At 37.7% G+C, this 24668-nt stretch overlaps 1 protein-coding gene across 1 annotated transcript in view; it reads right to left on the bottom strand.

Moving 5' to 3' along the window:
• The window catches only part of BRDT (bromodomain testis associated), a 65232-nt gene that overhangs the window by 5690 nt on the left and 34874 nt on the right, over positions 1-24668 (bottom strand). The window contains 2 exon segments of the mRNA XM_004378732.1: positions 2305-2510; positions 11511-11611. Coding sequence (XP_004378789.1) covers positions 2305-2510; positions 11511-11611 — 307 coding nt within the window.

Below are 24668 nucleotides of genomic sequence, written 5' to 3'. Positions count from 1 at the left end.
AGAGAAATGCAAATCAAAACTATAATGAGATACCATCTCACCCAACATTATTGGCACTAATCACAAAAACAGAAAAAAACAAATGTTGGAGAGGCTACAAGGAGACTGGAACGCCTGTACACTGCTGGTGGGAATGTAAAATGGTACATCCACTATGGAAAACAATATGGCACCTCCTTAAAAAGCTAGAAATAGAAATACCATATGATCCAGCAATCCCACTCCTAGGAACATATCCTAGAGAAATAAGAGCTGTCAGACAAATAGACATATGTACACTCATGTTCATTGCATTGTTATTCACAATAGCAAAAAGATGGAAACAACCTAAGATAAATGGATAAACAAATTATGGTACATACAGACAATGGAACACTATACAATGGTAAAGAAAAATGATGAATCTGCAAAACATCTCACAACGTGGATGAATCTGGACAGCATTATGCTGAGTGAAATAAGCCAATCACAAAAGGACAAATATTATATGAGACCACTATTAGAAAAAACCAAGAAAAGGTTTACACACAGAAAAAAAAAAAAAAATTTGATGGTTAGGAGGGAGGGTAGGGTGGCGAAATCACTTACTAAATAGAAAACAAATGTTAACTTTGGTAAAGGGAAAGACAACACACAATATAGGGGAAGGCAGCACAATGTAACCAAGGCAAAGCCATAGAAGCTTCAAACATATCCAAACACCTTCAAGGACCAAGCTACTGGGGCTGAGGGCTGGGGACCACAGTCTCAGGGGACATCTACATCAATTGGCACAACAGTTCATAAAGAAAATGTTCTACATCCTACTATGGTGAGTAGCGTCTGGGATCTTAAAGGCTTGCAAGTGGCCATCTAAGATACATCTATTGGTCCCATCACGTTCGGAACAAAGGAGAATGAAGAAAAACCAAAGACACAAGGAAAATATCAGTCCAAAGGACTAAAGGACCACATGAACCACAGCCTCCACCAGCCTGAGCCCAGAACTAGATGGTGCCTGGCTACCACCCCTGACCACTCTGACAGGGATCACAGTAGAGGGTTCTGGACATAGTGGGAGAAAAATGTAGAACAAAACTGAAACTCACAAAAAAAGACCAGACTTAGTGATCTGACAAAGACTGGAGGAAGCCCTGAGACTATGGGCCCCGGACACCCTGCTAACTCAGAAGTGAAGCCACTCCTGAAGTATACCTTTCAGCCAAAGATTAGACAGGCCTATAAAACAAACAATAACACATATGAGGAATGTGCTTAGTTCAACCAAGCATATGAGACCAAATGGGCAACCTGGACAGGAAACCTGGACAAATGCACACAGGAAACCTGGAGTGTAAAGGAAAAAGGGAAGAGTACTGACATTTTATTTGGGGGATTGTAATCAATGTCACAAAGCAATTTGTGTATAAATTTTTGAATGAGAAACTAATTTGCAATGTAAACTTTCACCGAAAACAGAATAAAATTTTAAAAAAAGAAACAAGTTCATAGGACAAATTAGACTTCAAGTTCCTTGAGAGTTTTTATTACAAAGATAGGTTACTAAATGACAAACATAAGGCAATGTTCTAGATATCTATTCTCACATGTTGTTGTTAGGTGCCGTTGAGTCGAATCTGACTCATAACCAGCCTATGTACAACAGAACGAAACAGTGCCTGGTCCTGGGTCATCCTCATAGTTGTTGGTATGCTTGAGCCCATATTATGACATTATTTTTAAGTTTTATTTTTGCTGTGTCAAATTTTACATATGGTAATGTATATTAACAAAAAAAAAAAAAAAGTTTAGAAAACTGTGACCAAGGTGCATTACTCTCTTCTTACATATAAAACAACATTAAGACATTTCTGGAAAATAATGGCATTTTTACAATCTATCACTAGAAAAGGACATTATGTTTGCTAGTGGGGCAGCAAAAATAAGGGAAATCCTTAATGAAATGGACTGACACAATAGCCATAATAATGAAGTCAAACATACCAACGATTATAAACAGGGCAGAGGACTGGGTAATGTTTTGTTCTGTTATACATAAGGTTGCCATGTGTCAGTCGACTCAATGACTACTAACAACAACATTAGTATCTTTAATAGTTAAGTACTTCAAAATTTCTATCCTCTTTAAAGTAGATGTTACTACTTAGAAAAGAGGTCAATAAAAATTTATTCTTTTAGTAATTATAATTTGCTCTTTGTACTACTTAACAGCTGAATCATAGTTACTTGACGAACTTGAAATTTAACGTTTATTATACATGGTTATATCTCCCAAGGTCTCCTTTAATCCAGTAAATTACATACCTCTGATTTTCTTGAGATACTCTGAGTTCCTTTGTATTCTGTTCCAGATGTTTCTGTATTAGCTCCTGTGTTCGAGCTTTTACTTCCTTTTCTATTGCTGCTTTTCTAAACTGGTTGAAGAGCTCATCTGAGGATTTTAGTACACCTGATGTTTTGACTGGTTTGCCTAAACTTTTCCAAGAGTCTGCATTCTTGATCTTTATATCCTAAAACAAATGTATGATTCAGTCTATGTCTACAGATGTCAATGAAATTTTGGAAGGAGGACAATAATTTTTTATACAGTAATAGATCAAATTACATTTTCAAAGATCCTCATGTACTTTTACTAAACTTAAGTAAGTTAAAGGTTATGAAAGTCAGGAAAACAATATAAAAAGTATAAGAATAAATAATGTAAACGTAATTATTCATCTGAGATCAAATGAAGGTAGTATGCTTGCTAGTTATTTCAATTTAAGATATACTAACTAACTTAAAATATATTAATTGTGTGACAATGTGCAGAAATAAATAAACCAGTCACTGTAATCAAGATATTTATGACCCTGTAGGGAGAATAAAACATTAATAAGATGATTAATGAGATGATTAATAAAAGGCAAAGTAAGATTAGGCCATAAGAATGGCATGGGATTTGTTGAGAACTCCCTGACATAGCTATGTTTTTCCTTTCTGTGGTAGGAAGAAAAAAATAACTGATTGTGACCACTGTTCTTAAACAAGATATGCCATGGTCTAGATCAGTACTGTCCAATAAAAATATATGTAATTCTAAATTTATTAGTAGCCACATTAAAAAGTAAAATTAATTTTAATATTTTAGATAACCTAACATACACAAAGCAGTATCATTTCAACATGTGCTCAGTATAAAAAATTTAAGATATTTTATTTCATACTAAGTCTTCAAAATCCAGTATATTTTTTATACTTATAGTACATCTCAATTCAGATGCTATATTCTAATGAGAAAAAATTGATTTGTATTTAGATGTCATAAAATTTATAGCTGAAAAAGCAGATGTATATAACCAAGCTGTTTCAAATACACTTAAGCTTTATAAAAACTGAATTGAATATCAATTTTTAAATTTACATTGATTAAAAATAAATAAAATTTTAAAATTAGCTCCTCAGTTATACTTGCCACATTTCAAGGACTCAATAGCCATACATGGCTAGTGGCTACCATATTGGATATTACAAGTCTCGGTGGCCATTCTAGAAGTTAACCTGCCTATCTGTGGCTAACAAAAGAGAATCAGGCAATGCCTAAACATCTTCTGTTGAATTTCCTTTTTTAATAATTGTCTAATTGATAATTATGCTTGATTGCTGTTTGATATATTTCCATGAAATAATTAGGGAAAAACTTGTCCAGGGTCTTATATAAGGAAAAAGAAAATTTATGACTGGATATATCCATGGGCCTTTAATTTCTGTCCTGAAATAATAAAAGGAATCAGAAACGAACTCCCCCACCAATACATGCGAAGACCTTTCCCAGTGGCCACCTAGATGAGCTTACAAAGCCTTCCCTATAAGTTGCCAATAAAACCTCTGTTTTCTCCCTATCCACAGAATGAGCTAAATACCAGTTCCAGAGCTAATCTGACTACTCAGTCGGTTAAAGAATCTCACCTTCAGACAAAGATTTGAACCAAGGCAGATAAATACCTGGTAGTATATTTACGTAGCATATTATGTTAAAGGAAAGATGATACCCTGGTCTCTTGCTCTGTGTCCTGAAATTTCTATTTCATTGCAATGAAATTTTGGCAGACCCTAAAACAGGAGAGAAAATTCACATGTGGGTTTGGAGTATAGCAAAGTTTCTCAGGTATTACTGAGAAGGATGAGAAATCTTTTCATAGGCAGAGATGAAGATGAAAAGCATTCCTCATAGAAGAAAACATAATCAAAGGTACTACCAGATGTATCTGAAGAGAAATGAGTAGTTCAGTTTCAATGAATTTCAAGGCACATAGTTAACACTGAAAAGCGAGACTGAGGTCAAAATGTAGAGGTGTTTAATTTTCATTCTTCTGGAAGAAATTGGAAACCACTGAAGGTTTCACACAAATGAATAATAAGATCAGTGCAGCACATCAAGAGGACTGATCTAAGAATTTAAAAGTGGAGGATTAAAACAAGGAGAGTCTCAAGTCAGTCAGATAAATTATGAATGTTAAAAGATCTAAGATTAGCACTGATGTCAGCAAAATGGTAGTGCAGGCAGCTCCAAGTTCCCATCCTTTCAGAGGAACATCAAAAAATATACTTAAGTTTGTATGTTTATATATGAGAAAATATAAGAACCAACTTTTCCAGAACTCTGGAAAATAGTCAAAGGTATACAGCAACCAAACAAATGCTGAATCAAGAAAAAGACAAATCAAAAATGGTAGCAAAGCTTTGTTGCATTTTTACATGCCCTTGTGGCACTGTCTCCCCAGCTCAGGGGCATCTTGAAGACAGCAGCCCATGTTCCCAGTGTGGGACTCCGGTATCTGGTTCTGGGAGGGAGTAGAGCAGACCTTATTTAGAAATAATTGTGTATGTTGGTTCTAACCTTTATGGGGGCTACACGAGGACTGACACAAGGTGCCTTTCTCTGTTTCACCTAACACAGAAACTACTCAAGGTGGTAATGGAGTAGGCATTGCTTAAAAATACTACAAGGTAACTGTATTAGAATTCTGTCTTAGTTATCTATGCTGCTATAACGGAAATACCACAAGTGGATGACTTTAACAAAGAGAAATTTATTCTCTCACAGTCTAGTAGGCTAAGTCCGAATTCAGGGTGCCAGCTTTAGGGGAAGGCTTTCTTTCTCTGTCGGCTCTGGAGGAAGGTCCTTGTCATCAATCTTCCCCTGGACAAGGAGCTTCTGAGTGCAGGGACCTCAGGTCCAAAGGACTTGCTATGGTCCCAGTGCTTCTTTCTTGGTGGTATGAGGTCCCCCATCTCTCTCCTCACTTCTCTCTATTCTATCTCAAAAGAGATTGACTTAAATTCTAGATTAATCTTGTAGATTGAGTCTACATAACTGCCGCTAATCCCATCTCATTAACATCATAGTGATAGGATTTACAACACATAGGAAAATCACATCAGATGACAAAATGGTGGACAATCACACGATACTGGGAATCATGACCTAGCCAGTTGACAGATAGTTTTTAGGGACAATTCAATCCATGACAGTAACGATCAACCCACAACTGCCTGGAGCAACATATTATGGTTGAGACATAAAATCGACTATTGAAGCCTTAAAGGAAAACCTGGGGTGGGTTGCTTTGGGAAATTAGGGCATTCAAAACCACCTGTGTATACTGGGAAACTCAGAAAGCCACGTGTATGCCACTCCGGGCAGGACACATACTCAGAAATACCTCAGAAGACCCTGGTCAGTAGGCTCAGTGCAAGCCTGGACAAGTGTTAAAGGAGAGCCCCTACACAGACCCAATCTGCAAAAACTGGGAGAAGTATTTTTTTCTTTCTTCTTCCTCTTCTCCATTTTTTCAGCTCCTGGCATTCAAGAAAATCTCCATCAAGAAATTAGCTGAGATTAGGAAGACAACATGACGCCATAGAAAGATGCATGATGCCATCCCCCTGCAGCAAAGACCTGAAAAACTAAGTAAAACAGATACAAACCTCAATCCTTGAACCCTAAGCATCAAATGAAAAGATAAAGAATTAAAAACCAAATGGAAGAAGAAACGAATGGAAAACTGAGAACGAGGAGAGATAAGGAGTGGAGGCTCTCTGCCAACTAACACAGCACAGTGTCACCATCTTGGAACACAGCGAGCATTGACCCCTGAAATTAAGGGAATTTGTAAAAACCAAACCAAACTTATAAGAAATATTAAAGGGAGTCCTTTGGCTACAGAACCAACAACATCAGGCAACAACCAGAGTCTAGGACATAGGACAGCATCAGCCAGATACCAACCTAGGTAAAGAACTCTCAATAATAAAACAAAGCTAAAAGACTTAAAACAGGGAAACAGAGAGATGTCAGTCTGTAAATGATGACAACGTCAAAACAATAAAAGGGGGAATAAACGGTGTAGGTATAAAAAAATAAACCCCGTTGCTATTGAGTCAATTCTGACTCATAGTGACCTTACAGGACAGAGTTGAACTGCCTCATAGAGCTTCTAAGGAGCAGCCGGTGGATTTGAACTGCCAACCTTTTGGTTAGCAGCCTAAGCGCTTAACCACTGTGAAACCAGGGCTCCAATGTAGGTATAGAACTTTAAATAGAGAAGAAGTCAAGACAGTATCAAGTAATAGAAGACTGGTTCAAACTTAGGAAGATAAGGGTAAATTTCAAGGTAATCACAAAGAAAATTAACAAACATACTCATCAGAATAAAAAAGTAGAAAAATGTGTCTCAGTTAACACAAAATCTATAACAATGAATAAAAGAATTCTACAAACAAAAGGAACTCAGTATAGGAAAGTAAGAGGAACAAAGAAAACATCAGCACCACCAAAAAAAAAAAAGGCACAACAATATGACAAAAATAAACTCATACCTATCGATAATCGCACTGAACGTAAATGGCTTAAATGCAACCATAAGGAGACAGAGAGGGACAGAATGGATTTAAAAAACACGACTCATCAATATGCTGTCTACAAGAGACACAAAATATATCAAACAAACAGGAATGGACCATAATTACCACAGCCTCCACCAGACTGAGTCCAGCACAACTAGTGGGTGCTCGGCTACCACTACTGATTGCTCTGACAGGGAGTACAACAGAGGGCCCTGGACAGAGCGGGAGAAAAATGTAGAACAAAATTCTAACTCACAAAAAAAGACCAGACGTACTGGCCCGACAGAGACTAGAGAAACCCCAAGAATATGGCCTCTGGACACTCCTAAAAGCATTAAAAGCAGGGACTCACACAGATACTTGTACTCCAATGTTCACAGCAGCATTATTTACAAACAGCCAAAAGGTGGAAATACCCAAGTGTCCATCAGTAGATGAATGGATTAAAAAAAAAATGTGGTATGTACATACAATGGAATATTATTCAGCAATAAGAAGGAATAAAGTTCTGATATATGCTGCAACATGAACCTTGAAAACAATCAGACACAAAAGGAAAATACTGAATGATTCCACTTTTTGGTATATCTGTTGTTGTTGTGTGCCACTGAGTTGATTCTGACTCATAGTGACCCTATAAGACAGAGTAGAACTGCCCCATAGGGTTTCCTAGACTAAAATCTTTTACAGGAACAGATCACCAGGTCTTTTCTCCCATGGAGTGGCTGGTAGGTTTGAACCACTGACCTTTTAGTTAGCAGCTGAGCACTTAACCATTGCACCACCAGGGCTCCTATTATGATATATCTAGAATAGGCAAATTCAGAGACAGAAAGTAGATTAGAGGTTACCAGGGGCTGGGGGAAGAGTGGAATGTAGCATTTTGAGTAAATGTGTATAGAGTTTCTGTTTGGGGTGATAAAAAAGTTTTGAAAATAGATAAAGGTGATGGTTGACCAACATTGTGAACGTAATTAATGCCACTAAATTCTACACTTAAAAGGTTAAAAAGACAAACTTTATGTTTTTTTACCACAATAAAAAAAATAAGGAAAAAGAAGTTCAGATTAAAAGAAATCACACATGGTTTATGTGGTGAGAACAGAAAAGGAGACATCTTAGAAGTAGAATCCAAAGAATTTAGCAATTCTCTGGCTGTAGGAGGCTGAGAAATTGTAAAACAAAAAATTAAAACTTAAAAGAGGTTGGGTCTAGATGTATGTATTTGAGTCATCTGTATAGAAACTATAACTGAAGTCACTCTAGGGGATGCTCAATAAGAGAAAGAAATGGTAGAAGCTCTTTGTTTCTCATCCCATCAAGGCTTTGGGAGCGATGCAGCAATTTTGAAGGTCACCAGCTCCTCTGAGAGAGCAAATTACAGGGACAGAAGAGTGGCCAGATGCTAGGTAAAAATAAGGCAGCGATTCTTAATTGGGGGCAATTTTGTACTCTCCAGGGAAAATTTGGCAATGTCTGGAAATAATTTTGGTTGTCACACAGGGGTAGAACATACTAATGTTACCTACTGAGGTGAGGGTTTCTGCTAAGTATTCTATAATGCAAAGGATAGCCTCCAACAAAGACTTATTTAGCCCAAAGTGCCAGTAGTACCATGGTTGAGAAACCCTGGCGTAAGGTGTAAATAGATAATGGGAAAATAAGACAGAAAGAGAGTTATAGAGATGACAGGAGAACTCCATGATAAATCTGTTGAATAAAAAGAAAATTAGGAATAGAAATGGATGGGTTAGTCTTGGCAAGAAGAACATCTTTTCCTGAGGCCGAAGTAAACAAGAGAAGAATGACGAAGTTAGAGGTTCTGAATACAAAGAGGAGAAGCTCAAAGAGTTTGTTGAAGTATTTTGTTTTAATCCTAGCTCTTATTTGAGCAAGATGCTTGAACAATCTGGGCCACAATTTATTTATGTCTTAGTTATCTAGTGCTGCTATAACAGAAATACTACAAGTGGATGGATGGGTTTAACAAAGAGAAGTTTATTCTCTCACAGTTTAGGAGGCTAGAAGTCCAAATTCAGGGTGCCAGCTCCAGGGGAAGGCTTTCTCTCTCTGTCAGCTCTGGGGGAAGGTCCTTATTATCAATCTTCCCCTGATCTAGGAGCTTCTCAGCACAGGGACCTCAGGGCTGAAGGATGCATTCCCCTCCTGGTTCTTCATTCTTGGTGGTAGGAGGTCCCCCCGTCTCTCTGCTGACTTCTCTCTTTTATATCTCAAAAGAGATTGACTAAAGATACAATCTAATCTTGTAGATTAAGTCCTACCTCATTAACATAACTACTTCTAACCCTGCCTCATTAACATCATAGAGGTAGGATTTATAACACATAGGAAAATCACATCAGATGACAAAATGGTAGACAATCACACAATACTGGGAATCATGGCCTAGCCAAGTTGACACACATTTTCGGGGGGACACAATCAATCCATAACAATTCATAAGGACTAACGCTCAAAGATCTCTTCTAGAATCAAATTTCTGTAGCCTCTCTTTTCAATAAGTGGTAACAAGGCTGATAGTGAGAAGGCAAGGGTGGGAAATGATGTCAAGAATGGAAACAGTTTGCCTGACCATTTGCTGTGAAGAGAACTATACAATCTCATTCCTTCTTAAACTTTCAACATTTCCATTTCTACTATGTGCTAGGCATTGAGAATAAAAAGATTAGACTTTAGTGCCTGGGGTCTTAAAGCTTGCAAGTGGCCATTCAAGGTACAATTGGTCTCTATTCACCTGAAGCAACAGAGGAAGGAGAGTCAGGAATAGGAAGAGGAAGTGGAATGCATGGCTGATTGCCTCCATGAACAACTGCCTCCTTTGCCATGAGATCAGAAGAACTGGATGGTGCCCAGCTACCATTGCTGAACATTTTGATTAAAGAGTCTACAGAAGAATCCTGATCAAAAGGGAGAAAATGCAGAACAAAATTTCAAATTCTCATGGACCTCTAGACTTTCTGGAGCTATGGAGGCTGGATGAACCCCTTAAACTACTGCCCTGAGATAATCTTTAAACCTTAAACTAAAAATATCCCCTGAAATCTTCCTAAAGCTAAACAATAGATTAGCTTAATTAGTAAACAATGTCTGCCTTGAGCATTGTGCTGTTTTAAAGAACTATGTATATGGGATCAAACTGACAACAGCAACTCGAAAGGTTAAATACGAAGCTTAGGGGGCAGTGAGTTTATGTTAACAAGGGAGGAATAATTTGGAAAAGGAGGGTGAGAATGGTTTGTACAACTCAAAGAATGTAATCAATGTCACTGAATTGTACATGTAGAAGTTGCCAAAGTGGTATATGTTCTGCTGTGTATATTTTCAACAACAATAAATAAAAATAAATCATTAAAAAAAAAAGTGGACTTATGTCAATTTCACCTATAGCACAAACTTCAACGGTATGACATATACTTGATGTTTTGCTGAGTATTTTCGCTGTAATCCCTTTGTCCTTTTGGAAATCTTAAACTGTTTTCAGATACTATTCTGGGTCAGTCAAAATTATAGTTTTGTTAAATTAGAAATGGGGTACATAAAGATTATAGTACATAGTGAACTAAATGTTTAAGAAATTCTGCAGCACTATTTTTTCCATCCTAAAGGGGGATGGATGACACTTCTATTGTTCAAGTCAAAAAATAAAGATACATAATTAATCACTTAATTAATTAATTAATCTTGGTTATCAGAAAAGGCACTTTTTAAATGGTTCTTATCCATACTTATTAATAACAAAATATCCAAACTAAACAGTTAGTCTTTAATGATAATAACTCTTAATACAGCAGTAAGAAAATCAAGCATACTAAGAATGCACAAGGGCTGAAAGAGTATACTCCTTGTGATGGAATGTTACAGTAAGTGTGCCCAAACAATAATTTCAAAACACTAAGGCTAAGATTTGTCCTCTGAAGTATCTGTTAAAAAATAAAACAGAAAAAAAGAGGGGGTATATATAAATATCCCCTTCATAATCACTTTTTGAGAATTACAATTAAATGCCTAGAGCAGTACCGTATGTATCTAATATATCCCAAACATCTAGAATATATGTTGATAGAATGATAATCAGTTGTGGTTTGAGATTAAGTACACATAAGATTCCATTAGAAAATCCTCCCTAAAGGATTCTAAAAGGTAGTTTTATGACATGCTTTCAAATTAGGATGACTGGCAAATATTAGCATTATAGAATTTGCAATTAAACACAAGCATGAGGTAGGGGAAAGGTGTTGCTCACAGGTAATTTTTTTTTTTTTTTAATTTAAATTGGCAAAAATTAGGCACAGAGATTCAAAATCTCATTCAAGTTAGGGCTAAAATACCTCACTACTTCATTATATGAATAAGTTTTCACAACATTTTCCTAACTTCTCTAACACAGAACAGTTTGGCCTAGCAAGCCGTTTTATATAAATGACAATGTAACTTAATAATATTGCATTTTATATGCTTCAAAAGAAGCCAATGCTGAAATTTAGATGAATTTTTGAAGATACTTAATTTGGATGGAAAGGGAGAAGAGCCTGTAGATGAACCATAAACAATTTTAAATCTCTTCAAGATTTGTGGGGAAAAACAAGTAACATTACTCTTACCTTCTGCACAGGAACTTGACATTCAGGTTCTACCACAATTGTGTCAATGTTACCAGACTGATGCATCACAGTTAGGTCATTCAAGCCTTGCTCAGATTCACCTAGATGCAAACATTTTTAGAATACTATAATCAAGATATTTCATCATGCATCTCATAACATGGACGAAACTGGAGGACATTATGCTGAGTGAAGTAAGTCAATCACAAAAGGACAAATATTGTATGAGACCTCTACTGTAAAAACTCATTAAAAAGTTTACACACAGAAAGAAACAATCTTTGTTGGTTACGAAGGGTGGGAGGGGTGGGGGGAAATACTAAGTAGACAATAGGTAAGTGGTAATTTTGGTGAAGGGTAAGACAGTACACAATACTGAGGAAGCCAGCACAACTTGTACAAGGAAAGGTCAGGGAAGCTCCATAGACACTTCCAAACTCCCTGAGGGACTGAATTGCTGGGCAGAGGGCTGTGGGGACCATGGTCTCAGGGAACATCTAGCTCATTTGGCATAACACAGTTTATAAAGAAAATGTTCTACATTCTACCTTGGTGAGTAGCGTCTGGGGTCTTAAAAGCCTGTGAGGAGCCATCTAAGATACTCAACTGGTCTCACCCCTTCGGGAGCAAGGGAGAATGAAGAAAACAAGATACAAGGAAAAGATTGGTCCAAAGGATTAACAGACCACAACTACCACAGTCTCCACCAGACTGAGTCCAGTACAACTAGAAGGTTCCCAGCTACCACCAGACTGACTGCTCTGACAGGGATCACAACACAGGGTCCTAGACAGAGCTAGAGAAAAATGTAGAACAAAATTCTAACTCACAAAAAAAGACCAGACTTACTGCCCTGACAGAGACTGGAGAAACCTCGAGAGTATGGCCCCCAGACACCCTTTCAGCTCAGTAATGAAGTCACTCCCGAGGTTCACCATTCAGCCAAAGATTAGATAGCCCCATAAAACAAAATGAGACTAATGGGGCACAACAGTCCAGGGACAAGGACTGGCAGGAGAGAAAGGAAAGCTGGTAATAGGGAACCCAAGGTTAAGCAGGGACAGTGTTGACATGTCGTGGAGTTGTTAACCATTGTCATAAAACAATACGTGTACTAACTATTTAATAAGAAACTATTTGTTCTGGAAACTTTCATTGTCTAAAGTACAAAAAAAAATAAAAGATACTTCATCCTGCTTGTCTGGAATTTGATTTCGTTTCCTTCTACATTAGAAACTATGAAAACTAAGTGACTAACTCCTTGATTCTTAACTTGGGCATACTCTTAGTTGGGAACTTGCTTTACTATAAAATAAGCATTTCCCACTTGAAATGTTTTATTATTTTTTTTGTGTGTGAGCATGAAGTGTAGCAGACATTGTGGCTCACTGCCCAGAATCCATTTTACCTGTCTCCATGGTATAGCAGCTCTCCAGTTTATAGATAGACCTCAGCTCCAGGAATGGGTCTTGATTAGTCCAAACCAATCATGGTAATCCTATCCCCCTACCAATAACTCACCTAGGGAAGGGCAGGTCTAAACCAATGTAGGGCTTCCAGGGAAAGATGCTGCCTGGTGGCCAATTTGACAACAAAGAAAACACAGAGAATGGAAGAACTAAGACACTAGACACCGATTAATAGCTAGATTAACAGCAGGCAAAAGAACAGGAATGACAAATGCAAAAGGTTTGTTTGACCATTTGTAGTGAAGAGAACAAGCTACACAAGCCCGTTAGTTCTTAAGCTTCCATCCAAATATTTCATTTCTTATTATGGGTAAAGATAACTACAGAAATAGAGTCTGAGAGCTTATCAAACCATGCCCAAATGACTGACCTGCCTTTGGACTACTAGTTACCATATTTTTATGCAAATAATGCATACCTTCTATGTTTGTTTGCCAACCGCCCCCCTCCCCCTCAATGTATTAAGTGCCGCAAAGTGAATTTTTTTAACATGTTACTGTAAGAAAATTAGCATAGCATGCTTACTAAAATACCTCATGTGAGAAAGAAGCGGTTGGCAAACAAATGTAGAAGGCGCACATTATTTGTGTAAAAATACAGTCAGTATGCTAGCAAAACTATTTTTTAAATTAATCTGAACTGAGTTTTCTGTCATTTGCAACCAAGAAGATCCTGAGGCATGACTTAACTGGATCATTTCTGTTTCAATTACACACAGTCCTTGCCTAACTACTGGCAAAAGAACAGAGAGGGCAAATCAAGTATTTACTGCATTTCTATCTTTGTTTATTGACTCCTCCAGCACACAAAATTCTGGCCACTTATATACTGTAGAAACTTACAAATAAGCTTCAAGCACTCATCTGTAAGTCTTAATACAAGGCTACACCATTACTGAATTATGATATATCATCCCTCGACCGATTCTCTGGCTAAATCATACTAGTTGAAGCTGAGGGTAGAAGAAGAGAGAAAGAAACATCAAGAAGATAGAGGTGAGAGTAGGAACACTGTCAAAAGATACATGAATAAAGAACAAATTTTAAACTTCTATGTCCTACACAGCCCAATGTACCTATGTTTCGTCTGTTCAACAGGAAATTGAAAAATAGGGAGACAATCTAAGATACAACTATTGGTCTCTACTCGTCCAGAACAAAAGACAGAAGGAAATCAAAGACTCAAGGAAGAAACTAGTCTACAGGACTAACAGTCTACACAAACAACAGCCTCACCTACCTTGAGACCAGAAGAACTAGATGGTGCCCAGCTACCACTACCAACTGTACTGACCAGGGACACAATAGATGCTAGAATGGGAGAAAAATGTAGAACAAAACTCAAATTCCTAAAAAAAAAAAAAAAAAAAGCCACACTTAACTGGACTGGTAGAGACTAGAGGAACCCCTGAGACTGGAACTCAAACCACTCCTGGAGGTCATTTTCAGCCAAATGACAAACTGGTTCATAAAATAGTATTACCTGTGAGTATTGTGCTCCTCTATATAATCATCTAAATGAAACCAAATGGTAAACATTTACCCTAGGCCAAAGATGAGAAAGTAAAGGGGGGACAGGGAAGTTAGTGTAATGGAAACAGAACAAGCAGAATGAAAATAGTAAGAATGCTGACACATTGTGAAAAATGTAACCAATGTCACTGAACAATATGTATAGAAATTGTTAAATGAGAACCTAATTCGCTGTATAAATTTTCACCAAAAATGCAATAAAATATTTTGTTAAAAAGACAGAAAAATAGGGAGAAAACCTATAAATACAGAAATGTATCGCTTATCTACTTGGTGCTGGATATATTTAGGAAGTGAAAATATATATGTCAAGTGAAGTAAATTATAATATGACTCCCAGTTTGCTATTATCAAGAATTAAAGGGGAAAGATTAAAATTTGGGGATTAAAAAAAGGAAAATTCAGTTTTGACATACTGTGTTTGAAATACCTATGTGATATTCAGGTAAAGACATGCAGGAGACTGTATAAACATGCCTTGGGCCCAGATAGGTGTGAGTTGAAAAAATGAGAATAGAAATCATAGGCACCAAGATCACCTAGGAAAAATACATACAGTACTACTTTCCAACTTTTTCAATGTAATAACATGTACAAAATAATTAATGTATGGCATATCTGGGATAATGGGAAGTCTACTCCAAGCCTATTTGTTAAGAGAGCTGAGAGAATCATCAGCTCATAAGTTTGTGCTTTGTAACATAGTTGGGGGGGTCTGGAGTGGGGTAAAAAGAGGCTTAAGAATACAACCCAAAGTAGTACCAACGTTTAAATGTAAGCAGATGGAAGAGAATTGTAAAGGAACATTCAGATAGATGGGATGGTTAAGAGAATAGTATCACAGAAGTCTAGGAAGCGTGTCCAACTCTGAAAAACATCTTTACATGACTAACATCTGGAGCATCAAAACACTATAAAAATACAGAACTTGTCTCTCCTCAAACACTAGTTCTTTATCTGTGTTCCAGGTCTGTTAACCATGATCTGTATCCTCTGGGCCACCAAAGCTTATATATTCACCCTTATTAAAATCTAGCATATACTCATCATTTGCAGACCTACTCATTCTGCCTTCATACTTTCTTTCAACTTTCCCCTTTTCTTTCTTTCCATCACCTTACTTCATTATTTTTTCTACTACTCTAACGACCTAATTGGTCTCCTCCAACTCTGGTCTCTATGTCCCGATCCCCCAATTGACCTTACATAATATTGGCAGATTTCCTTGAAGCACATGCCTTGTTCAAAAAACGTTCATTGACTCCCGCTGACTGTACCATTAAGTTCAAAATGTCTAGATCTAGATCTCAAGGCTCTTTATGATCTGAACCTCATCTACCTTTCCAAAGTTATTTCCTTACACTCTTGTTTGTCCAACCAAACACTTTAACCACATTGAACTATTAGTTATCTATTAGTTATCATTCCACCTGGAACACCTTTCCATCCTAAATATACATAACTCTTATTTTTTCTCCAATGTCCAGCTCAAGTGATACTTGTTCTATAAACTGTGCATCTGGCAAAGAGATCAAATAATTCTGCCTTTCTTACCTCTTTAAATTTTACTTTTGCTTCTTTTGTTGTTGTTGTTAGGTGCCATCAAGTTGACTTCGACTCATAGAGATCCCATGTGACAGAGTAGAACTGCCCCATAGGGTTTTCTAGGCTGTAATCTTTACAGGAGCAGATCACCAGGTCTTTCTCCCAAGTAGCCACCGGATGGGTTGAACTTTTCAGTTAGCAGTTGAGTGTGTAACCGCTGTGCCACCAGGGTTTCTTCGCTTCTTTTAGGACATCTTATTTTCACTTTATATACCAGTTGCTTACTTCCCCTACTAGTTGGAAAACTCCCTGATTTATCTTTTTATTTGCCATTGGAACTCACATTGATACAACAGCATAGGTATTTGTTTAAAAAAGTAAAAACTCAATACAAATTCAGTGGAGATTTTTATGCAGGGAAAGGGTAAGTTATAAGGTTGGTAAACCTTTGTGAGAATAAACTTCAACTTATCATAAGGAAAAAAATTAGACATCTTCTAGTTATGTGGAGATGATGATGGGTATTTTGAAAAAACTAATAACACTTAAAAATTCTTAATTTCTCAAATCTTTTATGTACTCTAACATTTTGCAAAAGTATTTTTACAATAGAAGAAAACTTTATTATTAAACTTTTCAGCGTAAGAATTTATTACTTTCTACAAAGAACTTTTACAACTTAGCAACAAAAAGACAAACAATCCAATCAAAATAAAGGCAAAACTTGAATGACATTTCACCAAAGAAGATATTCAAACAGTCAACAAGCACATGAAAAAGATGCTCAATATCATTAGCCATTAGAGACATGCAGATCAAAACTATAATAAAACACCACCTCATCCCTATTAGAATGGAAATGATTAAAAAAAAAAAAAAGGAAAACAACAGGTGTTGGTAGGAATGTATAATGGTAAAGCCACTGTGGAGAAGTTTGACAGTCCTCAAAAAGTTGAACAAAGAACTACCATATGACCCAGCAATCCCAGCCTTAGGTATATACCCAGAAGAAGTGAAGACAGAAACACAAACAAACCTGTACACCAATGTTCACTGCAGCACTTTTCACAATAGCTAAAAGGTGGAAACAACTGAAATGTCCATCAACAAATGAATGGATAAACGAAATGTGATATATACACACAATGGAATACTACTCAGCCATAAAGAGAAATGAAGTTCTGAGGTATGCCAGTATATGAATGAACCTTGAAAATATCATGCTGAGTGAAATAAGTCATTCGCAAAAGGATGAATAGCATATGATCTCACTTATATGAAATAAGTAAATATATAGAAACCAAAGATTATTAGAGGGGAAGGGGAAGTTTTTGCTTAGGGGGCTGTGAATTTACGTCAATGGTGATGGAATGGTTTTGAAAAGGATAGCAAGAATGGTTACATAACTTGAAGAATGTAATCAATGTCACTGAATTGTCTGTCCATGCTGAAATTGTTGAGATGGTATATGTTTTGTTATCTATATTTTCACCATACTAAAAAACAAACACACATTACTTTAATTGTTTATAGTTAAGGTGAGGTTTAACCAAAAATTTATTTCCATTAAGATGAACTCCAGAAAAGTAAGATTTCTATATATAGTTTATAGCTTACTACCCTGGGCATAGCGACACCTACTGTTAAATGCAAACCACTTTGGTTCTGAAAAATTTGATCACTGCAGTAAGAGAATGGCCATTCTAGCATCATCCAAACTTTTCCTTTATACAATAGTTTATTACTCACAGGTATCATACAAACAGAATAAATTGTACTTGACTCTAGACTTAGCAATTATTAAAAGCCTGACTTTTCATAGGCAGGGTGTTTTCTTAAAATAGGAACAAAAGTACATCTGACTGCATTTTTTCCATTGTTTTTCATTGGTTTTATCCCTTTCCAAGGATATCCCTAACCATTCTTCTATGAATTTACTCTAATAAAAAAACCAGTAACTTTCCCCTAGCTGGAAACCCTGGTGGTGCAGTGGTTAAGAGTTCGGCTACTAACCAAAAGGTTGGCAGTTCAAATCTAACAGGTGCTCCTTGGAAACCCTATAGGGCAGTTCTACTCTGTCCTACAGGGTCACTTTGAGTCAGAATCGACTCGAGGGCAATGGGTTTGGTTTTTCTAGTTTTCCCCTACCTGGTTCTTTCTGATCAGCCTTAAACATGTTCAAATCTTTCTGAAAAAATCAAAACAGCCCTCCCCTTCCCCCTCAAAAAATCTATCGCCCTGCAAAGCTACAGCTGTCTTCCCATCTTCTTCATCAACAAACTTCATGAAAGTCTGGTTTACATTCACTACATCTAGTTTCCATTACTTCTCAACTTACAACAACCTGGCTTCTACTCCCATTACCAAACCAAAAAAAAAAAAAAAAAACTGTTGCTGTTGGGTAGATTCAGACTCATAGCAACCCTACAGGACAGAGCAGAACTGCCCCATGGGGTTTCCAAGGAGGGAGCGGCTGGTGGATTTGAACTGCCAACTTTTGGTTACCTGCCGAGAGCTCTTAACCACTTTGCCACCAGGGCCCCGCTCCCATCACAACGGCTACTAAAACAGCTTTTGCAAACGCAAAATATCTCATGTTGCCAGTTTTAAATCTCCTTCTTAATTCCTCATCCTAATTTAATGCTCTGCAGTTGGTGATACTATTGATGATGTTCCCCTTCTAAAAGCATTTCCTTGGCTTCTATTACAGCATTTTTCCTAGTCCTCCTACCTTTGATTACATCTCATTTTATTAATTTCTTCTACTTTTACTGAGGAGATTTGTTTTCTAGAATTCTATCCTTTACCTTTTTCTCTTCCTGTATTCACAAGTGTTTTCATGGCTTCAAATAGCTTCTACCATACTGGTTGCTGTCGAGTTATCTGTCTTAGTTATCTAGTGCTGCTATAACAGAAATACCACAAATGGATGGCTTTAACAAACAGAAGTTTATTCTCCCAAATTCAGGGTGCCAGCTCCACGGGAAGGCTTTCTCTCTCTGTCGGCTCTGGGGGAAGGTCCTAGTTATCAATCTTTCCCTGATCTAGGAGCTTCTCAGCTCAGGGACCCCAGGTCTGAAGGATGCGCTCCCCTCCTGGTTCTTCATTCTTGGTGGTAGGAGGTTCCCCTGTCTCTCTGCTCTGCTTCTCTCTTTTATATCTCAAAAGAGATTGACTCAAGATACAATCTAATCTTGTAGATTGAGTGCTACCTCATTAACAGAACTTCCTCTAATCCTGCCTCATTAACATCATAACCAAATCAAACCAAACCTGTTGCCATGGAGTGGATTCCAACTCATAGTGAGCCTATAGGACAGAGAAGAACTGCCCTATATCGTTTCCAAGGAGTGCCTGGTGGATTCGAACCACCAGCCTTTTGGTTGGCAGCTGTTGCGCTTAACCACTATGCCACCAGGGTTTCCATTAACATCACAGAGGTAGGATTTACAATGCATAGGAAAATCACAGCAGATGACAAAATGGTGGACAATCACACAATACTGGGAATCATGGCCTAGCCAAGTTGACACACATTTTGGGGGGACACAATTCAATCCATAACATTCTACCCTTTGCCCCCCAAACTCATGTCCTTGTCACATATAAAATACATTCACCCCGTCATAGCTAAAGTCTTAAATCAACTCCAAGTCCAAAATCTAAAAATTCCTCTTCACCTGTGAAATCTAAAATATAAGTTATCTCCGTACAAAGTACAATGGTAGAACAGGCACAAGGTAGACATTTCCAACACAAATGAGAGAAATTGGAGGGAAAGAAGGGATAACAGGTACCAAGCAAGTCCAAAACCCAGCAGAACACATTACATTAGCTCTCAAGGCCTGAAAATGATCCTCTTTTCTCTGAGACCATCTAGGCAATGGCCCCACCCTCCAGACTCTGGGTGTTGACCATCCCCCTCTGGATTCTGGGTGGAGGCCCCTTGGCCCTGGGCTTCAGCTCCACCTTCCAGGCCCACTGAATGGCAACTCTGCTCCCTCGGCTTTGGGCGGTCCCATTCTCCTAGTCATGTAAGAGTAGAACTGTGCTCCATAAGGTTTTCTTTTATTTTTTTAGTTTCTCATTCAAAAATTTACACACAAATTGTTTTGTGACATTGGTTGCAATCCCCACAATGTGTCAGCACTCTCCCCGCTTCCCTTTCCATCCTGGGTTCTCTGTGTCCGTTCATCCAGTTTCCCCTTCCTGCCTTGTCGTCTTTGCTTTTGGGAAGGTGCTGCCCATTTGGTCTTGTAAACTTGACTGAACTAAGAAGCAAGTTTCTCATGTGTGTTGTTTGTCTTACAGGCCTGTCTAATCTTTGGCTAAAAGGTGGACTTTGGGAGTGGCTTCAGTTCTGAGTTAGCAAGGTGTCCAGGGACTACAGACTCGAGGTTTCTCCAGTTTCTGTCAGACCAGTAAGTCTTTTGTGAATTTGAAAATTTTGTTCTACATTTTTCTCCCACTCTGTCTGGGACCCTGTATTGTGATCCCTGTCAAAGCAGTTGGTGGTGGTAGCTGGACACCATCTAGTTTTTTTAGGCTTAGGCTGGTGGAGGCTGCGGTTCATGTGATCCTTTAGTTCTCTACAGGAGCCCTGGTGGCACAGTGGTTAAGAGCTTGGCTGCTAACCAAAAGGTTGGCAGTTCGAATCCACCAGGCACTCCCTGGTAACCCTATGGAGCAGTTCTACTCTGTCCTATATGGTCGCTATGAGTCAGAATCGAATCAATGGCAATGTGGTTTTCAGTCCTTTGGACTAATATTTTCCTTGTGTCTTTGGTTTTATTCATTTTCTGAATGTGATGGGACCAATAAATGCATGTTAGATGGCTGCCTGCAAGCTTTTAAGACCCCAGGCACTACTCACCAAAGGAGGATATAGAACACTTTTTTGTATGAACTCTGTTATGTTAATTGACTTAGATGTCCCCCAAGACCATGGTCCCCAGCCCTCAGCCTCAGTAACTGGGTCCCTGAAGGTGTTTGGATGTGTCTAAGAAGCTTCTATGGTTTTGCCTTGGTCAAGTTGTGATAACTTCCCCTGTACTGTGTGTTGTCTTTCCCTTTACCAAAGTTAACACTTGTTTTCTGTCTACTAAGTAACTCTCCCCCCACCCTTCCCCTTCCTCCTAATCATAAAAGATTGTTTTTTTCTGTGTGTAAAACTTTTCTTGGGTTTTTATAATAGTGCTCTTGGACAATATTTGTCCGTTTGTGATTAACTTATTTCATTCAGCATAATGTCCTCCAGACTCATCCATGTTGTGAGATATTTCATGGATTCGTCATTGTTCTTTATCATTGTGCAGTATTCTACTCTGTGTTTGTACCATAATTTGTTTATCCATTAATCTGTTGATGGACGCTTAGGTTATTTCCATCTTTTTGTTACTGTAAATAATGCTGCAATAAACACGGGTATGCATATGTCTATTCGTGTGACAGCTCTTCTTTCTCTAGGATATAATCCTAGTAGCGGGATTGCTAGATCAAATGGTATTTCTATTTCTAGCTTTTTAAAGAGGCACCATATCATTTTCCATAGTTGTACCATTTTATATTCCGACCAGCAGTGCAAAAGAGTTCCAAAATCCCTACAACCTCTCCAATATTTGTTATTTTCTGTTATTTTGATTAGTGCTAGTAATGTCTGGGTGAAATGGTATCTCACTGTAGTTTTGATTTGCATTTCTCTAATGGCTAATGATTGCCAGAATTTCCTCATGTGTCTGTTAGCTGCCTGAATGTCTTCTTTGGTGAAATGTCTGTTTATATCCTTTGTCCATTTTTTAATTGCATTATTTGTCTTTTTGTTACTGAGGTGTTGAAGTATTCTATAGATTTTAGAGATTAGACCCTTGTCAGATATGTCATAACCAAAAAATTATTCTCAGTGTCTAAGTTCTCTTTTTACTCTTTTGGTGAAGTATTTTGATGAGCATAAGTGTTTAATTTTTAGGAGCACCCAGTTATCTAGTTTATCTTCTGGTGTTTGTGCATTGTTAGTTATGCTTTGTATTGAATTTATGCCTTTACCAAGTGTAAAGTCTCCTACTATTATTGTGGAACTGTCTATTTCTCTTTTCAGTATTGTTAGAGTTTGTTTTATGTATTTTGGAACCCTGTTGTTGGGTGCGTATATATTTATTAAGGTTATATCTTCTCGGTTCATAGTCCCTTTGATCATTATACAATAGTCCTTCCTTGTCTTTTATGGTTGATTTTGCCTTAAAGTCTATTTTATCTGAGATTAGTATTGCTAGTCCTGCCGTTTTTGGGTTACTTTTTGCTTGATTTATTTTTTCCATCTTTTGATTTTTAATATATTTATGTCCTTGTGTCTAAGGTGTGTCTCTTGTAGACAGCATATTGATGGGTCATGCTTTTTTTTATCCATTCTGCCACTCTCTCTCTTTATAGGTGCATTTAATGCATTTATACCCAGTGTTATTTAATAGGTAATGGTTTATTGTTGTAAAACTGTTGTGGTTTTTTTTGTGGTGCTGACATTTTCTTTTTCCTCTTACTTTCCTGTGCTGAGTTCCGTTTGTTCATGGAATTTCTTTTCTTTCATTATTGTAGATTTTGTGTTACTGAGACCTTACGCTTTTCTACTTTTTTATTCCGATGAGTAGGTTTGTTAACTTTCTTTATGGTTGTCTTAAAATTGACCCTTATCTTCCTAAGTTTGAACCAGACTTTTATTACTTGATATTCCCTTGGCTTCTTCTCATTTGAAAGTTCTATACCTACACTGTTTATTCCTCCTTTTATTGTTTTGACGTTGTCATTATTTACAGATTGTCATTTTCTTTTCCTTGTATTAAGTCTTTTAGTTTTGTTTTATGATTGAGATTTCTTTATCTAGACTGGTATTTGGCTGATGCTATTCTATATCCTAGATTCCAGTTGTAGTCTGATGTTGTTGGCTCTCTAATGGAAGGAATCCCTTTAATATTTCTCATAAGTTTTGTTTGTTTTTTCCAAATTCCCTTAATTTCTGTTTACATGAAAATGTCCTAATTTCACCTTCATATTTGAAGAGAGTTTTTCAGGATACATTATCTTTGGTTGGCAGCAGTTTTTTTTTTCTTTAAAGGTTTGATATACATCATTCCATTGTCTTCTTGCCTGCATATTTTCTGCTGAGTAATCAGAGCTTAGTCTTATTGTTTCCCCTTTGACTTTTCATTTTTCTCTAGCTGCCCTCAGTATTCTTTCTTTGTCTTTGGTACTGGCTGCTGTATTATGATATGTCTTGGTGACTTTCTTTTGGGGTCTATCCTATATGGCATTCATTGACATTCTTGGATGGTCAGCTTTTTGTCTTTCATGATATTTGGGAAGTTTTCTGCTAGGAAATATTCAACAATCTTCTCTGTGTTTTCCATTTTCTCCTTCTGTTCTGGAACTCCGATCATGCAAAAATTTTTGCCCTTGATTGTGTCCCACGTAATTCTTAGGTTTTCGTTTTCTTCATTCTTTTCTCTGATTTTTTCCTCAAAGTGGCGTCCGTGGTTTGTCTTCAATCTCACTGATTGTCTTGCATTATTTCAAATTTGCTCCTAAACCCTTCTTTTGAGTTGTCCATTTTGAAATTTTGTGGTTTACCTTTTGCATTTCTAGTCACTATTTCTGTGTGCTAATTGTTCATTTATTTTGATGTTTTGTTCTTGTATTATTTTCCTGAATTGTTCTATTGCTTTGTCTGTGTTTTCCATGATTTTGGTATGTTTTCCTTATTTTTTTTTCTGTGTTTTGCTTGATCTCTTTCCTAATCTCTTGGAGAGCCCTAAATATTAGTCTTTTGAATTCCTTATCAGGTTGTTCCATGCCTTTTCTTCTACTGAAAAGTCATCTGATTCTTTATTTTGGCCACTTGCTGGAGCCATCTTGTCCTACTTTTCTATATGTTTTGATATTGCCACTGTCTCTAAGACATTAAGGTATTATTGTCTTCATTTCCTGCTCCTTTGTTGCAATATGTCAGGGAGGGCAGGCCAGGTGTGCTTTGCTGCTTGCTCGTCTGTGGGCATGATACCTCTTACCACCTTATTTGCGTGGGCAAGGCAGCAGCAAGCAGGGTAAGCCCACTTCACCGTACACTCTTTTGGCGAGGTAGCTGAGGGCAGAATGGGTATGTGTTCTCTGCCTCCTGATGTTCGTCTAGCTGTGTGGGAGCATTCTCAGCCCCTCTCCAGACACGCCAGAGTGTTGGATGGGGAGGGCTGTGCAGTCCTGGTGTGGTGGTGGGCCTGAGTGCCAGGGATGCTTTAGCCAAGATGGCATGGAGGAGGTACTGGTGAGAAAGGGGGGTGGCTTACAGGGCTACGTCGGGGGAGAAAGAAAATAGAGACAAACAAACAAAGAAAAAAAAAGGGAGTCAGTAGGTGGGGGCAGGGTGGACCAGGAACCTGGTGGGAAGTGGTGGAGGTGGTATACAGGGCTAGGTAGGAAGTAAAAATAAAAGAAAGAAAAAGAAAAAAGTAATAAAATAAATGGTGGTATGGTGGGGGTGGTGCAGACCCAGGCAGGGCAGCAGTGGGCTGCTGCACCAGTGGTACTCTATACACACTAGTGTGGCGGGGGCTGGTGGGAAGAGGGGG

This window comes from Trichechus manatus, unplaced genomic scaffold, assembly GCF_000243295.1.
Source record: "Trichechus manatus latirostris isolate Lorelei unplaced genomic scaffold, TriManLat1.0 scaffold00058, whole genome shotgun sequence".
Classification (NCBI taxonomy): Eukaryota; Metazoa; Chordata; class Mammalia; order Sirenia; family Trichechidae; genus Trichechus; species Trichechus manatus.
Note: the sequence above shows the minus strand (reverse complement) of the source record. Positions and strands in the feature narration are given on the sequence as shown.